This window comes from Tachyglossus aculeatus, chromosome 21 (assembly GCF_015852505.1).
Source record: "Tachyglossus aculeatus isolate mTacAcu1 chromosome 21, mTacAcu1.pri, whole genome shotgun sequence".
In the NCBI taxonomy this organism is placed as follows: domain Eukaryota; kingdom Metazoa; phylum Chordata; class Mammalia; order Monotremata; family Tachyglossidae; genus Tachyglossus; species Tachyglossus aculeatus.
This window is the reverse complement of record NC_052086.1, coordinates 10925944-10946326: the sequence shown is the minus strand read 5'-3', so window position 1 is coordinate 10946326 and position 20383 is coordinate 10925944. Positions and strand designations below refer to the sequence as shown.

The window sequence follows — 20383 nt, the reverse complement described above, 5'->3', positions numbered from 1 at the left end:
ATAAAGGAACTAATAGTCAAGAAATATGCCCAAGATTAATGTTATGCAGATTTGCTATGAAACACCTGGAAAAAGCCATGAATGTGGTAATGGGACAATTGCCCCAAAAATAGTTGTTAATTCTTTGGTGTTTCCAGTGACAACATTTGTATGCGAAAGCTGGACAGCTAGAATTAGAAAGAGCATCCATTCTTTTGAAATGTGGCATTAAGGAAGGCTTTTGCAAATATCATGGACTGTCCTCCCCAAAAAAATGGATTTAGAAAAATTATCCCAAAGTGGTCTTTGAAAGGCCAAAAGATGACAGATTAGCATATTTTGGACCCATGATAGGACTAATTCTCAGGAGAAGACACTAATACTAGGAAGGAAAAGTCCTGGGAAAACGTGTTAAGAGGCAAGCCACCAACTATACAGATAGAAATCATAACAATAACTGAAGAACCATTATCCGAAGGTTACGGATTATGGGAGAAGATGGGATGATCTGGAAAAAATATACTCATCAAGTCGCTATAAATGCAAAATGACCCGACGGCACTTAACAACGACTTTAAAATGTAAGAGTACCACTTAAAAGCATTTGAAAGTCCTCTCCTCTCCCTGCCTGGTCCCCCTCTCCTTTTCTCCACCTCCATTTTGTCGCCGGAGTGAAGTCCCGGCCTTCTCACTAACACCAGAATCCTGAAGAAACCCTCCCTGGCAAGATGCAAGAAGCCCACCCTTGCAAGATGCACGAAGCCCTCCCTTGCAAGATACACGAAGCCCTCCCTTGCAAGATGCACGAAGCCCTCCCTTGCAAGATGCAAGAAGCCCTCCCCTGCAAGACGCACAAAGCCCTCCCTTGCAAGATGCACGAAACCCTCCCTTGCAAGATGCAAGAAGCCCTCCCTTGCAAGATGCACGAAACCCTCCCTTGCAAGATGCAAGAAGCCCTCTCCTGCAAGACGCAAGAAGCCCTAACTTGCAAGACGCAAGAAACCCTCCCTTGCAAGACGCAAGAAGCCCTCCCTTGCAAGACGCACGAAGCCCTCCCTTGCAAGACGCACGAAGCCCTCCCTTGCAAGACGCACGAAGCCCTCCCTTGCAAGATGCACGAAACCCGCCCTTGCAAGATTCAAGAAGCCCTCCCCTACAAGATGCAAGTAGGCCTCACTTGCAAGATGCAAGAAGCCTTGCCTTGCAAGACGCAAGAAGCCCTCCCTTGCAAGATGCAAGAAGCCTTGCCTTGCAAGACGCAAGAAGCCCTCCCTTGCAAGATGCAAGAAGCCTTGCCTTGCAAGACGCAAGAAGCCCTCCCTTGCAAGATGCAAGAAGCCCTCCCTTGCAAGATGCAAGCCCTGGCTTCCAACCCTACTAAAGCAAAGACAGTGTGTCCGGGTACTGGGACTGTCTGGATCGCCTCACCCCTCCTCGGAGATTGATCAATAGTTTTTATTGAGCGTTTATCATGTGCAGGGCACTGTACTAAGGGTTTGAGAGTACAGTGGCACAGAGGTGGTAGATCCGGTCCCTGCTCATAACCAACTTCTACGACTTCGTCATTTAAATTTTGCAGCATCTCCCTCACCCCGGGTTGGGCGATTCTCTAACCGCCATCAACGGGATCAATTAATGATATGTAATGGGCGCTGTGTGCATAATACACCGTAGTACGCGCTTAGGAAACTACAAACTTCCCAAGCACTTAATAGTGTTCTGCACACAGTAAGTACTCAAAAAATACGAATGAATGAACAGCAGATAGTCATCATCATCAATGGCATTTAACGAGCGCTTACTGTGTGCAGACCACTGTACTAAGCGTTTGGAAAACTGCAACGTAGCAGCTGGTAGGCAGCACAGCATAGTGCCTACAGTCCGGGAGTCGGAAGGTCATGGGTTCTAATTCCCGCTCCACCACTTGTCTACTGCGACCTTGGGCAAGTCGTTTTACTTCTGTCTCAGTTCCCTCATCTGTAAAATGGGGATGAAGACTGAGTCCCCTCCCGCCCCCTCGTGAGACCGTGTCCAACCCGATTTGCTCGTATCCATCCCAGCACTTAATACAGTGCCTGACATATAGTAGGCGCTTTATCAAATACCATCATTATTATTGATCATCAATGGTATTTAACGACCGCTGTGCATTGTTATTAATAACAATGGTATCTGTTAATTGGTTACTATGTGATAGGCACTGTACTAAGCGCTTATTAGCCAACAACGGTAGTTAACGAGGGCCGTGTGCACACCACTGTCAGCCATCGTCAACGGTAATTAACGGCCGCTATGTGCAGAACACTGTACTACGCGCTTGGGAGAGTCCAATGCATCAACGTCGTGGGAGATAGGCTCACTCCCCACAACGACCACTAGCCCAGCGCTTGGGCCAGTGTTGGACACAAAATAAGCCCTTAACCCTTGAGAGGTTGGCTCAGTGTCAAGAGCCCGGCTTTAGGAGTCAGAGGTCGTGGGTTCTAATCCAGCTCCATAACTTCAATCGTATTTACTGAGCGCACACTGTGTGCAGAGCACTGTACTAAGCGCTTGGTAAGTTCAAAACTTAGCTGCGTGACTTTGGACAAGTCGCTTCACTTCTCTGGGCCTCAGTTCCCTCATCTGCAAAATGGGGATGAAAACTGTGAGCCCCAAGGGGGACAAGCTGATGAACTTGTATCTCCCCCAGCCCTCAGAACAGTGCTTGGCACATAGTAAGCGCTTCACAAATACCATCATTACTATTATTAAGCCAATCCTATTTAAGACAAAAAACCCAGCAAAACCTTGTCTCACTGAAAAGAGGCCGGGCTTGTGAGTCAGAGGTCATGGGTTCTAACCCCGGCTCGGCCACTTGTCAGCTGTGTGGCTTTGGGCAAGTCACTTCACTTCTCTGGGCCTGTTCCCTCAGCTATAAAACGGGGATGAAGGCTGTGAGCCCCCCGTAGGACAACCTGATCACCTTGTAACCTCCCCAGCGCTTAGAACAGTGCTTTGCACATAGTAGGCGCTTAATAAACTGACTGAGCCAGACTGAGCCCCCTCCTTCCCCTCCCCACCTGTATGTATATATATGCTTGTACATATTTACTACTTTATTTTACTTATACGTATTTACTCTATTTTCTTAATATGTTTTGTTCTCTCCCCCTTCTAGACTGTGAGCCCGCAGTTGGGTTGAAACCGTCTCTATATGTTGACAACTTGTACTTCCCAAGCGCATAGCACAGTGCTCTGCACACACTAAGTGCTCAATAAGTACGATTGAATGAATGAATAAAAGCCATTATCATATTATTATCCCCCCAGCGCTTGGAACAGTTTTTGGGCCATAGTAAGCGCTTAAAAAATACCATCCTTATTAGTAGTAGCATTAAACTAAGCATTGAGAAGATAGAGAAGCAGCGTGCCTCAGTGGAAAAGGGCCCGGGCTTTGGAGTCAGAGGTCATGGGTTCAAATCCCGGCTCCGCCAATTATCAGCTGTGTAACTTTGGGCAAGTCACTTCACTTCTCTGTGCCTCAGTTACCTCATCTGTAAAATGGGGATTGACTGTGAGCCCCCCGTGGGACAACCTGATCACTTTGTAACCTCCCCCGCGGTTAGAACAGTGCTTTGCACATAGTAAGCACTTAATAAATGCCATCAATTAAGACTGTGAGCCCCACGTGGGACAACCTGATCACTTTGTAACCTCCCCAGCGCTTAGAACAGTGCTTTGCACATAGTAAGCGCTTAATAAATGCCATTAATAATAGTAATTAAACAATACTACTTAAGACAATAAAACAACAAAAGGGGAAACCTAGAAACGAAGGTGGCGGACTCACCCGAGGCTGGAGGAGTGACCGTGGGGACGGTTAGCGGGGGCCCCCGTCCCCCCAACTGCCGCAGGGCAGGCCGAGGAAGCGAAGGCCTCTGGGAGGGACCGGCCCAACCTCCCGACTGCCCAACCGTCGGCCATGGGGCTCCGGCCAAGGCCCGACCTTGAGGCCAGGACCCGACTGGGGGACCCCCGGGGAGTCGGGGGGACAAAGTCCTTGACACCCCAAATCTCCTGGGCTGGAGGGAAACAGGGCGCCACCGAAGCACGACATGACGTCCTCCTCCTTCGAAGGCTTCCAGCCGAGTGAGCCTGAGGAGAAACCGCTCCCAGAACAAGACACGCCCCCCTGGCGCGGGGGCTGACGGGAATTGTAGTCCCCGGCTGGCGGGATCCTGCCGTGAAGCGGGGGCCGGGCTGAAGGGCGCAGGCGCAGTGAGGCGCCGGGTTGAAGAGCGCAGGCGCGGTGAGGCGCCGGGTTGAAGAGCGCAGGCGCCGTGCGGAGCCCGGCTCAGAGGGCGCAGGCGCAGTCTAAACCGGCGACCGTTGGGCGCGCAGGCGCAGTCTGACCCGGCGACCGTTGGGCGCGCAGGCGCAGTGTACCCGGCGACCGTTGGGCGCGCGACTCCTCCAGGCGCGAAGGGCGGTTCCTCATGGGGAAAATGGCGCGAAGCAGCTCTGGGCCCCAACAGGGTATAACGAACCTGGCTTTGACGCGAGGGGTGGAATACATTCATTCAATCGTATTTATTGAGCGCTTACTGTGTGCTGAGCACTGTACTATACCCCAGCGCTTAGAACAGTGCTTTTGCACTCCTCCAGGAGCCCCTTCCTTCCTCTCCCCCTCGTCCCCCTCTCCATCCCCCCATCTTACCTCCTTCCCTTCCCCACAGCACCTGTATATATGTTTGTACATATTTATTACTCTATTTATTTATTTTACCTGTACATATCTATTCATTTTATTTTGTTAGTATGTTTGGTTTTGTTCTCTGTCTCTCCCTGTTAGACTGTGAGCCCACTGTTGGGTCGGGACTGTCTCTATAGGTTGCCAACTTGTACTTCCCAAGCGCTTAGTACAGTGCTCTGCACACAGTAAGCGCTCAATAAATACGATTGATTGATTGATTTGCACATAGTAAGCGCTTAACAAATGCCATCATTATCATTATCATTACTAAGCGCTTGGGAAGTACAAGTTGGCAACATATAGGGACGGTCCCTACCCAACAGTGGGCTCACAGTCTAGAAGGGGGAGGCAGAGAACAAAACAAATTAACAGAATAAAATTAATAGAATAAATATGTACATATAAATAGAGTAATAAATACGTACAAAGATATATACATATATACAGGTGCTGTGGGGAAGGGAAGGAGGTAAGGTGGGGGGGATGGAGAGGGGAAGGAGGGGGAGAGGAAGGAGGGGGCTCAGTCTGGGAAGGCCTCCTGGAGGAGGTGAGCTCTCAGTAGGGCCTTGAAGGGAATTGGACAAGGCCTGCCGTCCTGATGTGGGAATGATAGGAGCTGACATCCCCCCTGTTCCAATCAATGATATTTATAGCCTGTTAATAAGTAATAATGATAATAGTATTTATTAAGCACTTATTCATTCAATCGTATTTATTGAGCGCTTACTGTGTGCAGAGCACTGTACTAAGCACTTGGGAAGTACAAGTTGGCAACATATAGAGATGGTCCCAACCCAACAACGGGCTCACAGTCTAGAAACTTACTTAATCACTTCTAATAATAATAATAATAATAATAATAATGATAGTATTTGTTAAGGATTTATTATGTGCAAAGCATTGTTCTAAGCGCTAGAGAGATACAAGGTAATCCAGTTGTCCCACATGGGGTTCACAGTCTTAATCCCCGTTTTACAGATGAGGGAACTGAGGCCCAGAGAAGTGAAGTGACTTGCCCAAAGTCCCACAGCTGATAATTGGCAGAGCTGGGATTTGAACCCCTGACCTCTGACTCCAAAGCCTGTGCTCTTTCCACTGAGCCACGCTGCTTCTCTTTTCATTCGTATTGATTGAGTGCTTACTATGTGCAGAGACTGTAATAAAAATAATGTTCGTATTTGTTAAGCGCTTACTACGTGCCAAGCACTGTTCTAAGCACTGGGGTAGATACAAAGTCATGAGGTTGTCTCACGTGGGGCTCACTATCCTAATTCCCATTTTACAGATGAGGGAACTAAGGCCCAGGGAAGTGAACTTACTTGCCCAAGGTCACACAGCTGACAAGTGACAGAGCCGGGATTAGAACCCATGACCTCGGGCTCGGGAAAGAGCCCGGGCTCTTTTCACTAAGCCACTCTGCTTCCCTAACCCCACTGTACTAAGTGCTTGGGAAAGTACGATACAACAATAAACAGTGATAGTCCCTGAGTGGGAGAGGCAGACATCAATGCAAATAAATAAAATTACAGATATTATCAAGTGCTTAGGGCAGTGCTTTGCAGATAGTAAGTGCTTAACAAATGCCATCATAAAAAAAAATTTGTTAAGCACTTACTATGTGCCGAGCACTGTTCTAAGCGCTGGGGTAGATACAAAGTAATGAGGTTGTCCCACATGAGGCTCACAGTCTTAATTCCCATATTACAGATGAGGTAACTGAGGCACAGAGAAGTTAAATGACTTGCCCAAAGTCACACAGCTGATAAGTAGTGGAGGCTGGATTAGAACCCACAACCTCTGGCTCCCAAAGTGCGTTGGGGCTGGAGGTGGGAAGATCAAAGGGAACAAGTGAGGTTAATGCAAAAAAGAGTGGGAGATGAGGAAAAGTGGGGCTTATTCTGTGAAGGCCTCTTGAAGGAGATGTGCCTTCAATAAGGCTTTGAAGGAGGGGAGAGTGGTTAATTGTTGGATTTGAGGAGGGGGAGGGCCTTACAGGCCAGAAGCAGAACATGAGCTGAGGGGTAGGAGGCAAGCAGATCATCATCATCATCATCAATCGTATTTATTGAGCGCTTACTGTGTGCACAGCCCTGTACTAACAAATCTGGGACCCTGTCCCAGATTGGGCTCAAACTCTTAATCTCCATTTTTTACAGATGAGGTAACTGAGGCACAGAGAAGTTAAGTGACTTGCCCAAGATCACATAGCAGGTAAGTGGTGGAGCCGGGATTATTATTAATAATAATAATAATAATAATAATGGCATTTATTAAGTGCTTACTAAGTGCCAAGCACTGTTCTAAGCACCAGGGAGGTTACAAGGTGATCAGGTTGTCCCACGTGGGTCTCACAGTCTTAATCCCCATTTTATAGATGAGGTAACTGGGGCACAGAGAAGTTAAGTGACTTGTCCAAGGTCACACAGCTGACAAGCGGCAGAGCCGGGATTAGAACCCACGATCTCCGACTCCAAAGCCTGGGCTCTTTCCACTGAGCCATGCTGCTTCTCACATTAGAACCCATGACCTTCTAACCTCCAGGCTCATGTTTTATCCACTAATGATGGAATTACAAGTTTTGAAAGCAGGAGAAATCCCTTCCACTGTCAACCTCCTCTCACTCGTCTACTCCAAGGACCTCCTGTTCCACCCCACCTCACACACTCACCAGTTTGAGGACACACTTGATCTTAAGACTGTGAGCCCCATGTGAGACAGGGGCTGTGTCCAAACCTGTTATCTCGTATCTACCCCAGTGCTTACCGCAGTGCCTAGCATGTAGTAAGTGCTTAACAAGTATCATTTAAAAAGAAAAGGGAGGGGAACATGTCTACAGACTCCATCATGCTCTCCCATAGGCTTGGTAAAGTGCCATGCACACTGTAGGTGCTCAGTATATACTGCCTGATGGATTGACTGATTTTCGCCACAACCACCATCCCCTCAGGCTGACACTGTCCCCTCTGCCCACCCCCACACTTTTTCTTTCTAAACCACAAAAGCACAGAGGAAGGCCCCCAAATTGCATTAAAAAAACTGACCTTTAATGTGCCCACCCCCTTCTTTATTAGGTGGCACCCCCAAAGGCAGATGACACGGTGAGGAGAGAGTTCAACCCAATTCCCTGACGGTAGGGCTTTGTGGGGGCGGTGGGCAGGAAGGCACATTGGTGGGTGGGGAGGGGAAGGGGCCCGCAAGTGGGAGAGGGGTAGGGCGTGGGGAGCATGCTGACCATGGCGGGCGCTGGCCAGCATGAGGTCCTCAGCCCTGGTAGGTATGACCCTGCTGGCAGCAGCGCCAATCCACCAGCTCGCTGCTGTGGAACCACAGGCCGATCTCTCGTTTGGCACCTTCCACGGAGTCGCTGGCATGGATCACGTTCCTGGGCCCAGGAGAGAGAGGACATGGTGGACACACGTGCCCACTACGGGGAAGAGGAACCCGGTCCCTCCCCTCCACCCAAGGTTGCCCGGGACTCCCAGCTCCTCGGAGCTGGGCCAGGCCTATTGGCGGTCATCGGCCAGCTCCCTCGGGATGCTGGTGGGACCCCCCACTCCTTCGACGGCCCCGCTCCCCGCACCTGCTGATGTGGAGGCTGAAATCCCCGCGGATGGTCCCAGGCGCGGCCTCGGCCGAGTCGGTGTCCCCCACCATGGCCCTGGACGTCCGGACGACGTTGTAGCCTTCCCAGACCTGCGGACGGATGCCCCACCGGGTCCCACTGAGCCTGACCGATGGGCCTGAGCCAGGGGTCCGCTCCACCCCCTCACCAAGCCCACCCCCCAATTCCCAGGGAGATCTCGCCCCCTTCCCCACCGGCCCCTCCCTGCGGCCTCCTCCCAGGTCAGCCCCGATCCTGACCATGGCGACCACGGGGCCAGAGCTCATGTAGCTGATGAGGGCCGGGTAGAAGGGTTTCCTCCGCAGGTCGTGGTAATGCTCGGCCAGGACTCTCTCTGGGGCCTGAAAACGCATCATGAAGAGGACATCTTTTGGGGGGGAGGGCGCCACAGGGATGGGGGTCCGGGCCGTTCCCAGGGAACCCTCTGATTATGGGGGGCAGGCTGCCAGGGGTTGGCAGCTAGGAGGGCAGGACCCTGTAGCCCTCAGCCTGAGGGGAGGGGCGTCTCCTACAGAAACTCTGGTCTAGGCTAGGGGGGCGGTGTGAGGAGGAGGACTGGGTCAGGCTGGGGGGGCCTGAGAAGGGGTGATGGACCTAACCGGGGGAGCTTGATGATGGGGTGAGCAAAGACAGGCTGGGGGAGCCTTAGGGTTGGGGAGGCCCGGGCCAGGCTCGGGGTTTCTGAGGAGGAGGGCCGGGTCAGGCTAGGGCAGTCTGAGGAAGGGCGGGCTGTAACAGGAATATAGCAGGGCCGCACTGGATGCCCCTGGGGGCTTCGGGACGTGACAGGGTTTTGGCACAAGTGCCCTAGGATATTAGGCATTCTGGACTGGGCCAAGTCTCCCCCTCGGCTCCTTGGATGCCCCTCGGCCCTCCACTGACCCCGGGGAGGGGTGAGGGTGAGGGGCATTGAGTACCTGCAGTAGCTTCATTCCCACCAGCTTGAAGCCCCGTTTCTCAAAGCGCCTGATGACGTCCCCTACCAGCCTCCGCTGCACCCCGTCTGGCTTCACGGCCACCAGTGTCCGCTCCTGGGCCCTCAGCGGCCCCCCTGCCGGACAGGGAACCGTTGACCTCTCCCGGGGCCCTGATAAACCGGCTCGCAATGGCCAAGGGGAGGGGAGCCAGGGTTGGAGAGGGGGTTCCTGGGGCTGCCGGGAGCTGAGGACTGTAGTCCGAGCCACACTGCTCCCTGGCAGATGAGAAGGGGCTGGGCTGTGCCCAGTGAGGAGATCCGATCTCCTGCCAAGGGGGAAGAGTCTGGAAGGAGGCCACAGGGGCTTTGGAGGCCAGGAGCCCTCCCGGGGATTCATCCAATTCATGTCCAATATCACTTTAAGGATTACTCACCATCATCATCATCGATGGTATTTATTGAGCACTTACTGTGCAGAACACTGTACTAAGCGCTTGGGAGACTACAATCGAACAGCTGGTAGACATCACTATCAGTGGTATTTATTGAGCACTTGCTGTGCAGAGCACTGTACTAAGCGCTTGGGAGGCTACAATATAAAAGCTGGTAGACCTCATCATCAGTGGTATTTACTGAGCTCTAAGTACATTCAGAGAACTGTACTAAGCACTTGGGAGAGTCCAACTCAGCAGAGTTGGCAGACACGTTCTCTGCCCACAACAAGCACCTACCCCAGCGCTTAAAACAGGGTTTGGCATAGAGTAAGCGCTTGATTAATACCATTTAAAATAAAAACCAACAGTTTGTGTCACTGTCTTCCCCATTGGACTGTAAGCTCCAGGGCAGGAGTTTGGAGACTGGACACAAAGTGGGTGTCCAGTACAGTACAAACAGTGCCCGGCAAACACTGAGTACCTAGTACAGTGCTTTGCACATAGTGGGCACTCAACACAGTTGTCAGTAGGGTGTGGGCCCAGTACACATATTGGGAACCCAGAAGAGTGCCCCGCAAACACTGGGTACCCAGTACAGTGCTCTGCACTCAGTAGGCACCCAGCACAGTGCTCTGCCTAGTGTGGACACTCAATCAATCCTGTGATGAGCCTGGGGGAAGAATGGGCAGTCATCGCAGGCCTTTTTTTAAAAACAAAAAACAAACTGGTACTTGTGAAGCACTTACTACGTGCCAGGCACTGTACTAAGCATGGGAATAGATACACGGGGTAGGGAAGCAGGGTGACCTAGTGGAAAGAGCAAGGGCTTGGGAGTCAGTGAACATGGGTTTTAATCCTGGCTCTGCTACTGTTGTGTGACCTTAGGCAAGTCACTTACCTTCTCTGTGCCTCAGTTACCTCATCTGCAAAATGGAGATTAAGACTGTGAGCCCCATGTGGGACGGGGACTGCGTCCAACCTGATTACCTTGTATCTACCCAGCACTTAGAACAGTGCCTGTCACATAGTAAGCACTTAATAGATACCATAATTATTATTATTATCACTGGCTAATCAGGTTGGACACAGTCCATAACCCACAGGGGCCTCACAGTCTTAATAATAATAATGATGGTATGAATGTTAAGTGTGAAAGCACTGTTCTAAGCGCTGGGGGGGATACAAGGTAATCAGGTTGCCCCACATGGGACTCACAGTCTTAATTCCCATTTTACAGATGAGGTAACGGAGGCTCAGAGAAGTTAAGTGACTTGCCCAAACTCACACAGCTGACAAGCGGCTCCATTTTATAGATGAGGGAACTGAGGCAAAGAGAAGTGTCTTGCCCAAGGTCACCCAGAAGCGGAGAAGTGGTGGAGCCAGGATTAGAAGCCAGGTCCTTCTGACTCCCAGGCTGTAACCATTAGGCCACACTTCTTCCCTACACACCATCCCTGAGGAACGCTGCTGCTCTCAAACTGCCCTAGGCTGGATCCCCCCAACCTCTCCACTGCAGGGGCTTGCGATCAGGGAGGGAGACCCCCGCCCTCCCCACCCCACCTCCAGCCCCCCAACTTCGCCTGCAAGCTCCCCCCATCTGTCAGAGGGGCCTGCCTGTCTCCCGCAGACCCTCCCGGTTGTGAAGAGCTCCATTAACAGCCGTCCGCCACCACCAGCCTTAAAAATACCCGGCGATGACGCGGGCGGCCGGCCCAGCTCGGGGACCAGCCTGCCGGGAAAGGAGGAAGGTTCCCTGGGAGCACGTCCGCAGGGACGAGGGAGGAAGAGGTGGGAGGGAGCCCAGACCCTCACATCTCTGAGAAGCCAGTCTGGGAAAGGGGCAGGGGGGCGGAGGATGCCCCCCATGTACTGCCCGCCCCGGCCCAATCGCTCGGAGGGCTCGGGCAGGGCCGGGGGTTCAGCAGGGACATGGCCCTCCCAGCACAGGGGAGAGTGTGGGGGCATTGGGGGCGGCCAGCTGGAGCCCCTCGCCCTCGCAGATGGATTTCCGGTAAAGGGCCGCACTGTCTCTCCCAAGGGGCCAAGGGGATGCGGACGAGCCTGGCGCAGATCTGGGCTGGGGGGAGGGCAGTGCCGAGCCACGGCCGCTGCCGCAGGATGGGCAGGGGGTCCCCGGAATGGAGGCCGCAGCTCAACTAAGCCCCTACCCAGTCCCTGGGGACCACCCGTCCACCCCCGACCAGCACTGTCCAGGGAAGTGGGCGGAGACAGGATGGGGCTGGGATGGGGGATGGGGTTGGGCCTCAGACTGAAAAAGTGCACGTGTATGCGCGTGTATAAGCTCCTTATGTGCAGGGAACATGTCTCCCAAGTGCTTCGTATTGCTCTGCACCCAGTAAGCCCTCACTAAACACCACTGATTGACTGCCCAAATCAATACCCTCCCTCGATCCATCGTATTTCAATCATATTTATCGAGTGCTTACTGTATGCAGAGCGCTCGTCTCAGTTAAAGTCACGAGGCTTGAATTTCCCAACATGCCACCCACACCTCCCTAGCTCCTTCCCACCCCTACATTCACATTCTTGGTGAATCAGTCAACTAATCAGTGGTCAGTCAGTCAATCGTATTTATTGAGCGCTTCCTGTGTGCAGAGCACTGTACTAAGAACTTAGGAGAGCACAATATAACAGTTGGTAGGCACATTCCCTGCTCATAATGGGCTCTCATCTTTCCTTGGTCTCTCAAGAGATCGCCTGTCTGCTTTCAAAATCTACCTGCTCCACCTGCGCCTCTGGCCCCAACCCTTTATTTATTTTTTTAATATGGTATATGTTAAGCATTTACTATGTGACAGGCACTGTACTAAGCACTGGGGTGGGGGGTAAATACAAGATATTAGGTTGGACATAGTTCACGGGGCTCACAGTCTTAATCTCCATTTTACAGATGCGGTGATTGAGGCACAGAGAAGTAAAGTGATTTGCCCAAGGTCACACAGCAGACAAGTGGCAGAGCTGGGATTAGCACCCAGGTCCTTCTGACTCCAAGGCCCGTGCTCTATCCACTGGGCTATGCTACTTCTCAGCCCTCAGGAACAAGGACCAGGGCACTGGGGGATGACCAGGGGGCATGCCAAGGGGGTGCCCTACCCCGACCCAGCCCTCAGAAATAGGGGTAGTGATAATAATAATGGCATTTATTAAGCGCTTACTATGTGCAAAGCACTGTTCTAAGCACTGGGGAGCTTACAAGGTGATCAGGTTGTCCCACGGGGAGCTCACAGTCTTAATCCCCATTTTACAGATGAGGTATCTGAGGCCCAGAGAAGTGAAGTGACTTGCCCAAAGTCACCCAGCTGACAATTGGCGGAGCTGGGGTTTGAACCCATGACTTCTGACTCCAAAACCCGGGCTCTTTCCACTGAGCCACGCTGCTTCTCGAGTCCGGGGTGGCTGGGGATCGGCTCCGCTTAGCCGCTGGCACTGGGTGGGATGGGTGGGTGATGCAGTCCGCGAAGAAGCAACGAGTTGAACGGGAAGCCCTGGGATGGGCTGGACGCAATGGGAGGGCGGGATGCCCTTCGGTGTCCTTCCTCCCAGACGGGTGCTCACCCCCTCATCTAGCCCCCAGCCCTGGCCCTAGAGATAAGTGGAGCAGGGACGGGGAAGCCCCGATCTCAACCAGCCAGGCCCGGACCCCCAGGCCCCCTCAGCGGGCGGCCAGGGAGATAACGCAGAGGAGCCTCGGGCCACCTGCCCACTCGCCTCTGAGCAGTCGTGTCCAGCTCTGGGAGCCGAGGGCCCCTCCGATATCCAGGTCCGATACCAAGGGGTCACCCGGGAGAGCCCTGAAAACCGGGCTCCCTGCTCTTCCTCCCTCTTAGACTGCAAACTCCACGTGGGACAGGGACTGTGGCTGACCTGATCATTTCGGTACCCACCCCTGCCCTGAGCACACTTAATAAATAACATCGTTATTTTTATTGAGCGGCGAGCATGGCCAAAAATCCCAGTTTCCCCCAAGAAGCCTTCCCTCTTTAAGCCCCAACACCCCTAGTCACCGGCCGCTTGTCAGCTGTGTGACTTTGGGCAAGTCACTTAACTTCTCTGTGCCTCAGTTGCCTCATATGTAAAATGGGGATTAAGACTGCGAGCCCCATGTGGGACAACCTGATCACCTTGTAGAACAGTGCTTTGCACGTAGTAAGTGCTTAACAAATGCCATCATTATTATTATTATTATTGAAGAAGCACAGAGAGAGGAAGTGTGGTTTAGTGGAAAGAGCCCGGGCTTGGGAGTCAGAAGTCGTGGGTTCTAATCCCGGCTCCGCCACTCGTCAGCTGTGTGACTTTGGAGAGGTCACAACTTCTCGGTGCCTCAGTTTCCTCATCTGTAAAATATGGATTAAGTCTGTGAGTCCCACGTGGGACAACCTGAAAATCTCGTATCTACCCCAGCTCTTAGAACAGTGCTTGGCACATAGTAAGCGCTGAACAAATTCCATCATTAATATTATTATTATTATTAGGCAATCTGGATAGAACGCTGTTTGGAGAAAGAGGACATGCTCTTCTGGACGCATATCTGCCCAGGGAGTCCACGAGGCGGGATGGGAAAGGACGATGGTGAGGAGGTGCGTATACCCCAAGTTTTCCTTCACATGTGGTTTCTTCGAGCATGTAATTCCGGCGTTACAGAGGCAAGTGTACCCTCCTAGCATTATGCATACATGTTATTGAGCTCTTGGAGGGTGGCTTCCCTCAACCCCCTGCTCCCACCCCCCAATTTCCAGCCCCCGCATCTCCCTGCTCTCCCAACCCAGCCCCATCCTCTTTTCCCCGTAAGCCTGCTCCCGACCCCGTCATCACTGTCTTCCAAAGAATTCACTGGACACCAGCTGGATGTGCAGACCATAATAAGAATAATTGTGCTATAGGTTAAGCACTTACTATTATAACTTCCATATTCCTCCATCTGCCATGCTCTTCTTTCTCCCCCATATACCATCACTCGTAAATAATTTGCGTCTGTCTGATTCTCCCACTAGATTGCTAGCTCCTTGAGGACAGGGATCCAAAATCTGTATCATTACTCTTCCATGAGCTTTTTATTTTTCCACGCTGCCTCCGAGGGGTGTGTCCTAATGGAAAGACCACAGGTCGGAGAGTCAGAGGACCTGGGTTCTAATCTCAGTTCCACCATGGACCTGATGTGTGACTTTGTACAAGTTACTTAATTTCTCTGGGCCTCAGTTTCCTCACCTGTTCTCCCTCCTACTTCATCATCAATCGTATTTATTGAGCGCTTACTATGTGCAGAGCACTGTACTTAGACTGTGAGCCCCCAGGGGCTGTGTCAGACCTGATTACATTGTACCTGCCCTGGCGCTTAGTACGGTGCTTGGCAAATAGTAAGCGTTTAACCAATACCACGATTATTCTTATTAATACAATGGTCTGCACACCCAGTTAGTACTAACTGAATTATTTGAAAGACGATGATGAGGGGACTGGTGCTGGGGTGGGAAAAAGAAGGGTTAGTCTGCTGTGTGACATTGGGTAGGTCACTTTACTTCTCTGAGTCTCAGTTACTTCATTTGTTAAATGGGGATTGAGACTGTGAGCCCCACATGGGACAGGGACTGTATCCAACCCGTTTTGCTCGTATCTACCCCAGAGCTTAGTACATAGTAAGCCTAGCACATAGTAAGCACTTAAATACCTGGGCTAGACTGTGAGCCCGCTGTTGGGTAGGGACTGTCTCTATAATGTTGCCAACTTGTACTTCCCAAGCGCTTAGTACACTGCTCTGCACACAGTAAGCGCTCAATAAATACGATTTAAAAATCCCATAATTATTATTTCTGGGGTCGAAACTGGGGGTGGGAGCAGGGGACTGGTGGCTTGGGGGAGCGGGAAGGTTTGAGACTGGACGCTGGGGTTGGGGACACCTACCTTCGAAGGGCTCAATAACTACATTGACTGATATAAATGATTGATTTGATTTCGTTTCTTCTGGTTAATAATACTCTTAATAACTTTGGTACTTGTTAAGCGCTTACTACGTGCCAAGCACTGTTCTAAGCGCTGGGGTACCTACAAGTTGGGTCGGACGCAATAATGCCTGCCCCTTATAGGGCTCACACACTTAACCCCCGTTTTCCAGAGAAGTGAAGTGACTTGCCCGAGGTCGCACATTGGATACGTGGCGAGATTGGAACCCAGGACCTTCTGACCCCCAGGCCCGGGCTGTAGCCACGAAGCCACGGTTACTGCTTGGCCAGAGAGGTCTGGCTGATTCCCATCCCCGCCCCCTCCTGCCTTTCGACAAGGGGGTCCCCCGGTTAGTAGCCCCCCGAAGTGGGGCGGGGAGGGCTCGGGCTCAGGGGGGAAACACGTGGGGACCTCGAAGCCCGGAGACAAAGGGAGGCCTAAGCCTGGTGGGAACCATCATGGCCTAGTGGCTAGAGCCCGGGCCTGGGAGCCAGAGGGTCGTGGGTTCTAATCCCGGCTCCTCCGCTTGTCTGCTGTGTGACCATGGGCAAGTCGCTTCACCTCTCTGGGCCTCAGTTCCCTCATCTGGAAAATGGGGATGGAGACTGGGAGCCCCACGTGGGGCAGGGACAACCCGATTGGCTTGGATCCCCCCCCCCCTCCCGTGGCGCTTAGTACAGGGCCTGGCACATAGTAAGCGCTTAACAAATCCATGATGATGATGATGATTAAGGGGATGGGGGGAGGACCCCTTGTCCGGTGGCGTTTCCCGGAGGGGGGCTAATAATAATTGTGATAATACTAAGAATTGTGCGGGGCACTGTACTGAGCGCCCGGGGGGGGAGCCGAGGACACTCACCGGAGGTGCAGCGGGGCAGGCCGGGTGGCGGGGTCCGGGGTGGGTGGGCGGGGGTGGTCCGGGGGGCGCCCAGCCCCGGGGGTCCCAGCAGGAGGCTCCGCCAAGCGCTGCGCGGGACCCAACCCATGGCGACCGGCCCGCAGGACCGGCCCGGGGGGCACCGGGGGCACCGGGGGATCGCCGCTCTGCCCACCCGGAGCTCCGCCCCCCATCCAGCCCCGGCCCCTCCACACCCCCAGCCGGGCCCTGCCCCCCCAAACCCGCCCCCAGACACGCCCATCCTCAGCCCCAGCCCGGCCCAATCCCCCCTGCGCTTCATAAGAATAATAATAATCATAATAGTGGCATCTATTAAGCGCTCACTGTGTGCAAAGCCCTGTTCTAAGCGCTGGGGAGGTTACAAGGTGATCAGGTTGCCCCACGGGGGGCTCACGGTCTTCATCCCCATTTTACAGATGAGGTCACTGAGGCCCAGTGACGTGACTTGCCCAAAATCACCCAGCTGACAATTGGCAGGGCTGGGATTTGAACCCACGACCTCTGACTCCCAAGCCCAGGCTCTTTCCACAGAGCCACGCTGCTTCTCTTCTCTGCTTCTGCTTCATCCTGGCCCTGCCCACCCCCCCAAATAATAATAATAATTATAGTGGTATTTGTTAAGCGCTTACTGTGTGACAAGCAGTGTGGCTCAATGGGAAAGAGCACGGGCTTTGGAGTCAGAGGTCATGGGTTCAAATCCCGGCTCTGCCAATTGTCAGCTGTGTGACTTCGGGCAAGTCACTTAACTTCTCTGCCCCTCAGTTACCTCATCTGTAAAATGGGGAGGAAGACTGTGAGCCCCACGGGGGACAACCTGATTACCGTGTAACCTCCCCAGCGCTTAGAACAGTGCTTTGCACATAGTAAGCGCTTAATAAATGCCATCATTATTATTATTATTATTCTAAGCCTTGTGAGTGACACATTAGCAAGACACACTCCAAAGCAAGTCACTTAATCAATCAATCCATCAATCATATTTATTGAGCGCTTACTGTGTGCAGAGCACTGTACTAAGCGCTTGGGAAGTACAAGCTGGCAACATATAGAGACAGTCCCTACCCAACAGTGGGCTCACAGTCTAGAAGGGGGAGACAGAGAACAAAACTGCTCTGGGCCTCGGTCACCTCATCTGTAAAATGGGGGTGAAGACTGTGAGCCCCATGTGGGACAATCTGATCACCTTGTATCCTCCCCAGTGCTTAGAACAGTGCTTGGCACATAGTAAGCACTTAACAAATGCCATTATTATTATTATTTTATTTTGCAGATGAGAGAACTAAGGCACAGAGAAGTGAAGTGCTTAAAGTGTACAGACCCCGAGAAGAAAGAGGCGGTTGGAGAAAGTAGGGCTGAGTTGTGGAAGGCCTTTTGGGGGAGATGCGATTTTAGGATGATTTAGGAAGGTGGGGAGAGTGATGGTCTGTTATATATCCATTCATTCAATCGTATTTATTGAGTGCTTACTGTGTGCAGAGCACTGTACTAAGCATTTGGAAAGTACAATTCAGCAACAAATAGAGACAATCCCTGCCCACAGCGGGCTCACGGTCTAGAAGGGGGGAGACGGGCATCAAAACAAGTAAGCGGGCATCAATAGCATCAATATAAATAAATAGAATTATAGATATATACGCATCATTAATATAAATAAATTGAATTATAAATAGGTATATATATATACACAAGTTCTGGTGGGGGGGTTGGGAAGGGGAGTAGAACAAAGGGAGCAAGTTGGGGCAATGGGGGGAACAGAGGAAAAGGGGGGCTTAGTCTAGGAAGGCCTCCTGGAGGAGGTGAGCCTTTCGAGTAGGGCTTTGAAGGGGGGAAAGAGGCCAAGAGGCCTTCCCCGACTAATTCCTCATTTCCTCTTCTCCCACTTCCTTCTACGTCACTCCTGCACTTAGATTTGAGCCTTTTATTTGTCCCTCCATCAGCCCCATAACACTTAAGTACACATCTGTAATTTATTTATTTATATTAATATCTGTCTCCCCCTTCTAGACTGTATGCTCTTTGTGGGTAAGAAACATATCTACCAACTTTATCATACTGTGCTCTCCCAAGAGCTACGTACAGTGCTCTGCCCAAAGTAGGTACTCAATAGATATGATTGATTGATTGACTTGTTAAGTTTGAGGTTTTGGCTGGACATCCAAGTAGAGGTGTTCTGAAGGCAGGAGGAAATATGAGACTGCAGAAAAGAAAAGTTGGGGCTGGAGAGGAAAATCTGGGAGTCATTTATGTAGAGATGATAGTTAAAGCTGTAGGAGTGAGTGAATTCTCCAAGGGAGAACGGAAGGGAGAATAGAACTGAGCCTTGAGGGACCCCCACGGTTAGGGGGTGGGAAGCAGAGGAGGAGTCCTTGAAAGAGGCTGAGAATGAGCAGCCAGCAGATAGGAAATGAACCAGGAGAGGACAGTGACAGTGAAGCCAAGGTTGGATAATGTGTCCAGGAGAAGTGGGTGGTCAACAGTGTTGAAGGCAGCTGAGAGATTGAGGAGGATTAGGATGGAATCGGAGCCGTTGGATTTGGCCAGAAAAAGGCCATTGGAACCTAAGAGAGAGTTTTTCTATGGAGTGAAAGAGGTGAAATTTAGATTCGAGGGGGCCAGAGAGAGAGAGAGAGAGAGGAAGTGGAGGCAGTGGGTTGTAAAAAAAACTCACTGGGAAAGATGCGGGAGAGTTGAGAGATGGAAGAGTCAAAGAGGAGAGGAGCAGGGAAGATTTCAGGCAGATCACATCTGGTGGTTTCAATTTTATCAATAGATTAAGTGGCCTGATCGTTAAGGTAAAGAGATTGGGTGAGTGTGGGGATGGGGATTTGAGGAGGGAGTTAAATGCCTGGAATATCTGGCATGATCCAAGGGTATGGGACTCAATAAGGATGGAGAAGTATTGTTGTCTCAGTTACCTCATCTGTAAAATGGGGGTGAAGACTGTGAGCCGCCCGTGGGACAACCTAATCACCTTGTAACCTCCCCAACGGTTAGAACAGTGCTTTGCACATAGTAAGCGCTTAATAAATGCCATCATTATTATTATTGTCAGAAGGTGGAGAGGGCATAATTAAGTCAGGGCACCTACCCTAGAGTGCAGCACAGTGCTTTGGCACAGGAGAAGCCCTTAAGACCATAATTAACGCAACCTTCTCCTCCCTTCCTCTTCAACTGATGACAACAACATCATCCTCCCTGTCCCAGAAGCCCCAAAACCTGGATTTCACCTTTGACTCCAAATGTGTCTTTCATCTCTCACATTCAGTCTGGCCTTAAATCCTGCCAGTCTTTCCTCCACAATATTTCCTCGACCCGCCCCTTCCCCGTCACCATAAAAACAGCCTAGCCGCCACCGCCCTGGCCTAACCTCTCTTCGCCTCCTGACTCAGCTCCTGCCTCAGACTCCTCACTGACCTCCCTGCTTCCAGCCTCTCCCCACTTCAATCAATCAGTGGGATGTTTTGAGTGCTTTCTCTGTGCAAAGCGCTGAACAGAGTTAGAAGACACGTTCCCTGCCCAGGGGGAGTTTTCAGGATAGAGGGGGAGACAGATATTAAAAGAAATTATGGATCTGTACATAGGTACTTCGGGGCTGAGGGGGGGCTGAATATCAAGTGCTTGAAGGGAACAAATCCAAGTGCACAGGTGACACAGAAGGAGCAGGGGAAATGTGGGTTAAGTCGGGGAAGGCCTCTTGGAAGAGATGTGATTTTTGTAGGGTTTTGCAGGTGGGGAGAGTGTTGTGTTGCACTTTCCCAAGCACTTAATACAGTGCTCTGCCCAGAGTGAGGGCTCCAGAAATACCACTGATTGATGGGCTGACTGTAAAAAGGGAAATAAAATA

General features: G+C 51.7%; 1 protein-coding gene across 1 annotated transcript; it reads right to left on the bottom strand.

Moving 5' to 3' along the window:
- Nucleotides 1-7733: 7733 nt before the first annotated feature.
- On the bottom strand, nucleotides 7734-16644 carry NME4 (NME/NM23 nucleoside diphosphate kinase 4). The gene is made up of 5 exons (XM_038763511.1): nucleotides 16501-16644; nucleotides 9251-9384; nucleotides 8573-8674; nucleotides 8292-8404; nucleotides 7734-8093 (listed from the first exon to the last, which is right to left on the bottom strand). Exons 1-5 carry the CDS (start codon nucleotides 16625-16627, stop codon nucleotides 7973-7975), a joined length of 597 nt encoding a protein of 198 aa, XP_038619439.1. The 5' UTR covers nucleotides 16628-16644; the 3' UTR covers nucleotides 7734-7972.
- Between the last annotated feature and the right edge of the window lie 3739 nt (nucleotides 16645-20383).

Excerpts from the sequence above, each read along its gene's own strand:
- NME4 (XM_038763511.1), bottom strand. The coding sequence starts at position 16,627 with ATGGGTTGGGTCCCGCGCAGCGCTTGGCGGAGCCTCCTGCTGGGACCC. Across the intron at positions 9,385-16,500 it reads CCTGCCCCGCTGCACCTCCG|GGGGGCCGCTGAGGGCCCAG; the intron begins GTGAGTGTCCTC and ends CCTGTCCGGCAG. Across the intron at positions 8,675-9,250 it reads TGGGAATGAAGCTACTGCAG|GCCCCAGAGAGAGTCCTGGC; the intron begins GTACTCAATGCC and ends ATGCGTTTTCAG.